Below are 5,303 nucleotides of genomic sequence, written 5' to 3' on the forward strand. Positions count from 1 at the left end.
GAGCATTTCTGGAACACAAAAAGCTGAAACGTTTGCCTCTCTTAGCCAACCTACAAGTGCCTTTTGCAGAAATTCAGCAAGAATCAGTAACACTAGAGAAGGGTGGCTCTGCAAAGAGGAGATGATGAAGGAGGAAGCTGCAGTAAGAGCAGTATCAGAATCTCACAAGTAAGTTATGCAGCACAGAGGGAGACAATAAGGCCTAACGTAAGGTAACGTGGAATAACATTTTTGCCTCCTTCTTCCCCCTCCAAATCAAGTATTTTCAGGAAATATTGAAGTACAACCTTCTTTTGTAAGCAGCTTTGCATTAAAAATCCATTTAAACTCCAAAAGCTTTTTTTAAAATGCATTGAAAAATCCCACTAATAATAATCCTCAAAATCCCCCAGTATTTTGTAACATAAAATGGAATGTTCCTGGGCAAGAGCTGCCAGCTCCTTCAAGAACTCTGGGAAAAGGGCAGCTGCAAGTACAGCATTCCTCACGTGTGCAGGGAGGCCGGGATGAGCCAGGCCCCTCTTTCCTTTCTGCCCCAGGAAGGGCTGGAGGACAGCCGGGTAAGCTTCATAGAGGCTCCTTCCTTTCCCCACACTGCTGCTCTGCTGCACATCACCTGAAACCAGGAGGAGAAGAGAGGGTGAGAACAATCACCACAAAAAAGGCTGAGTATATTGAGCACACACAGTATTTGTACAGTGTCCAGATGCAGTTTACGATGATTTCGTTCATAGCTGTACTCTGCAGTACCCAGATCATGCAGGGAGATACTTCACTAATCCAACATTTAAAAGTTCTACGTGGCCTGATTCTATTGCATTTTTTATTAGCTATCTTTCCCCAGGTTATATATTATTCAGTTTCAGCTCTGATGAGAGAAATATGTGGGCAGAAGAGGAGTCAAGGGAAAAAGTAATATGGATTTACCATATAAAGTAGCAGATAATATCTACCCATCTAGACCCAGCATGGTTGTCTCGACTTAAATGATACTGTGCTCTAGCCCTCCACCACATCAAAATATCTTTTGGACTTCTCTCTCTCCCCTTCTCTGTCTTCTCCCCATGAATCATCATGCAAATGGTTTTGAGGCCAAACTACTACCTCGCTCTCTTGAGTTTGGAGCAAGCTAGAAACTAAGGGAAAAGATTTCTGAAATCTTGATTTCTCTACAGCTGTAGACCCCACTACCTACACTTAACCTTTAACTCCCTGTAAATCAACTAAACGTTTAAAAAAGAGCAAGTGAAAACCATCGTGTGCTCTGTCTATGTGATCTCTACTGCCAGAGTTCAGAGGATCAGGGCTCAGGCATCAGAACTCATGGAATTACAGTGACAGCAGCACTTAAATTTCAATCAATTGCTCCTGGTTGCAACCTGAAGCAGAACCCCACTTTGATTAGATGATAATTAATTTAGTGAAACTAAAAAGGTGGCAAAACTTAACACGGATGGAAATGAATACTCAACAAAGAAAAATTAACCTGCAGAATTCGCTGCCACAAGATTATCATTGAGGCCAGAAGTGGAGACAGATAAAATCCTGTCTAGCTTACAAGTTTTCACTGTATAAATAAATCATTTAAAAAAAATCAAACAAATTAATAAAGACTGTTATATTAACTCCCATACTACAGATAAGCCAGATGCCACATTGCTGCATTAAGAAGAGTTTTCCCTTAGAGCGCGTGCAGTTGATGTTAAAACAACTCGGTCTCAGGTTACCACCACCACCCTTTTTCTGGAACCTCTCCAAGAAGCTCGGGGGAGGAGAACAGCAGGTGAATGCCTCACCCACAGCAGCAGCAGCAGCAGAGCAATCCTTCTGTTCAATAGCTCTGAACTCTCCTTCCTTTCCTGTGCCTCTCCTAAGGCACTGTGGCACCACGGCACACTTCCAAATACCCGAAAGAGATTTTCACCTTCATCATCTAACAGAGTTCTGCTCTTCTTGAGTTTCAAAAACCTTTCGAACTCCAGACTTATCAATCATTCATATTGTTATTCTACAAATTTCTATCTGCTAGAGAAAGAGTACAGGAGTTTCAGCTCTGTGGAAAACTCTTGACTGTGTGAGGAAAAACAACTTAAATTATGAATTACAATGAAAAGATAAAGTTTTGAGCTTCCCTTGAAGGTAGTTTTTCTTTTTAGATTTTCTAATGTCAAAATGTTTCATAATTAATATTTCTTAATAGTTCAGCCAATATAGCCAGAATGCTAGTATACTGCCAAAGATTTGTTTTTAACCTCTTCCCTTCAAAAACCATCAGAATTTTCTAAAAATTTTTATTTAGATTCAACTTATTGAAAACAAAACACTAGAAGCAAAACCAAACAACGCCCCCAAATTAACAAAACAGCAAAAGTTTAAAAAAAAAATAAAAAAAGGTAAAGCCCAGAAAGCTGATCTAGGGACCAGAGATTTGATTATTATTTTTTTTTTTTACCTCCTTTGCCCAGGACTGTCCATTTCTTTCTATGGTCAGGACACAAACTGAATCATACAACTGAGAAATAGAGTACACTCTGGAGATATTGTTACCAACACACTGAAAGAAGGGCAGCATTTCATATGGGATCTACATCGTGACAGCTCTACACGTGTAACCACGACCTACTGTGTATGGAAACTACATACTGCTGCAAGCAGAGAATAACAAATTGTCCATTTCTGCTCCAACACCTTCCGAGACCATCATTGTCAAGAGAAAGGAAATGCTCTGGGATATTTCACTTTAGGTTTGTGTTCCCCATGAAGTCTGGCTTCTATTTTTCAGAGGCGAGTTCTGTAGGAAGCCAGTTATGCTCTCACCTGTCAAGAAAACTCTGGGGTTATTCATCATTTCTGTCTGGGGCAAAAAAAAACCCTTGGAGAACAGCTCATTTGCATGATCCTCAAAGGTGGAATTCAAGATAATACAAAGAAATCTTACAGAAGTTCCTAATTATTTTTATTTAATTTACCTTTAGTGTAGCAGTTCCTATCTTGCACTTCTTAATCAATGTCATGAACTACTATGGGCTGATGGACTATTGAGCCAACTTGCCCCAAGAAGTACAGTTTGATTACTTGCATCTCCAGTCTTGCTGGGAACCAAGTCTGCAGTCACACAGACATTTATTTACTCTCCACCTATTTGTCAAAAAGTGGGTTCTTTACAAGAGTTGCCACAACACAGAAGAAAATGTACCAACAGGATGACTAAGCAGCCTTGTTTCAAATTCCTAAATAATGACCAGCATGAGTCAACCTGGCAAATCCTGAAGCCCACAGAAGAACACTAACGTAAAACAGAAACTATAAATAAATGCCACTGGGAATGCATTATATAAAAGTTCTTATTGCTAGCACCTGAAAAAAAAAGGACTCTGAAGCGTTGCCTCCTCATCTCACCACTCACATGCTCATTACAATACCATCTGACTGTAAGGCCTTCTAATCTATAGCACCCAAATGGAGACCCTAAAACATTACTGGCATTTGCAATGCACAGCTCCTTTACAGCAGGCACCTTTCACAGACTAATTCTTTGAGAAGCAACCTTAGCAAGATCATCGTTTTACAGACTAGACATACTGCAAACTTTAGAAACACATACCATGCTGACTAGAAACTACTTAAGTTACTATTCAGCACCTTAAGGAATGAAAACAATTAAAATGGCACAAAAATTCCTGCTTTTCAAACCTCTGGAAATCCAAGAAAAGTTATCAACATCTTCACAGAGGTAAAGGCAGAGAGGGTGATTAGTAATGACTCCCAGTGATGAGGAGACACACACCTGTAAATGCAGCCTCTCCTGAACCCTGTTGCTGAGTCAGCTCTTGACACATTCCCATCACGTGGGAAGTTGGATTTAAGGGAAACCTGCACCCAGCATTGCCAGCTCAGCAGCAGGCAGAGAACAAGCACAGGCCAGGGCCCCAGCTCCACTGGTTGCCTGGCTGCACCTGGAAAAACCCTGGTTAGAATGTAAGATTCTTCCTTTTGCTTATTTTAACTAGCTTCCCCCACGGCAGTGTAAATACTGGGAGCTGTCAAGACAGGCGTAGTGTGCACTGTGCTTGAGAAGCAGCAGATGTTGCAGAAGTCCCCTGGAAAGCTGGTTTGTTGGGATGATACCAGCTTAACTCCCCACTGCTCTCAAAGTGTCCTGGCTTTTACAGCCACCTAGCCTTTTTTTGTTTGTTTTTCATTCAAGAAAGCACATTCAAAGTTTTCCAGCTAATATCTAACTCCTTCAGCAGTAGCCCGAACCATGATACAAAGCCTTAGTCCATTGTTACAGAAACCAATTTATTCTGGACTTCTGTCCTCCCTTATCATTTATCAAAAAAGAACCAGTGACTAGCTGAAGGTCAGGCTAAAAATAAAATGAAATCATGCACATATGCCATCTCACCTCATGCCTTGAAAGCAAATTTGTTTACGGCCAAACTGACAGCAAGCCAAGAGCTGATGGTGTCACTCTTTTAAACAGGCATTTTCTGTAGCAAATAAAAGTTCCTCAAGAGCAAAGAATATCCAAATAGATACATCGACTGTGGCCTACTGAGCATCGTTAGTTTGAAGCCAGAAGAACACATCTGGTTCACAATATTCACACCACCCCACACCTACTTTTAATCATTCTGTAGAACAGGAGAGAGGCAACCGGTGCGTTGTTCCGCCCAGCACTCCTCCGAGGGCAGTTAACATTTACCTTTGGTTAGCAATTCTTCTGCAGCATCGGACGTGTCCACACGAAAAAGTAAGTACTGCTGGGCCTCCAGGAGAAGGCCTGGGAAGTCTTTTTCAATGGAAGCAAAATGTTCAATTTTATTTTTCACAGATGCCAGCACCTGCCAAAACAACAGTAGCGATTACTCCTTCCTCCCTTGCTCCCAGTGCAGCCGCAGATGGAGTGCTCAGGCTCTCTCTGGCTGCATTAAAACTGAGCTACTGCAAAAGTGATGGTCACACAGAATTTCCAGTGCTTTGCACAAATGTAATCAAAACATCGAAACGAGATGAGAGGCTCTCAGACAGGTGGGAAAGCAACAGGTGGAACTGAAAAGAGCTAAGGTAAACTTTAATGAGACACCAAAAATACTGTTCCAATATGCATGACTAATGCCTGTGGTCAAATACCTGATAAAGCGACCGCACGCTAGGCTGAAACACCATGTTGGTGTTGAGCAGAAAGGAGCGCAGGAGAGGCTGTGGGTAGCTTGCCAGTTGAGTAATAATCCCAATAAGCAGCAAATTTACATGCAAGGAATTCTCCAGCATGTTCTCCAGCTTTGACAACACGACGC

General features: G+C 41.5%; 1 protein-coding gene across 1 annotated transcript in view; it reads right to left on the reverse strand.

The window, feature by feature from the left end:
* Positions 1-365: 365 nt before the first annotated feature.
* Positions 366-5,303, reverse strand: part of FAM160A1 (family with sequence similarity 160, member A1) — a gene marked incomplete at its 5' end in the record, with an annotated part of 15,513 nt that continues 10,575 nt past the window's right edge. Inside the window, 3 exons of the mRNA XM_008936739.1 lie at positions 366-616; positions 4,709-4,847; positions 5,137-5,302. Coding sequence (XP_008934987.1) covers positions 366-616; positions 4,709-4,847; positions 5,137-5,302 — 556 coding nt within the window. The remainder of the gene's footprint in view (positions 617-4,708; positions 4,848-5,136; position 5,303) is intronic.

This window comes from Merops nubicus, unplaced genomic scaffold (genome assembly GCF_000691845.1).
Source record: "Merops nubicus isolate BGI_N331 unplaced genomic scaffold, ASM69184v1 scaffold9090, whole genome shotgun sequence".
Lineage (NCBI taxonomy): Eukaryota > Metazoa > Chordata > Aves > Coraciiformes > Meropidae > Merops > Merops nubicus.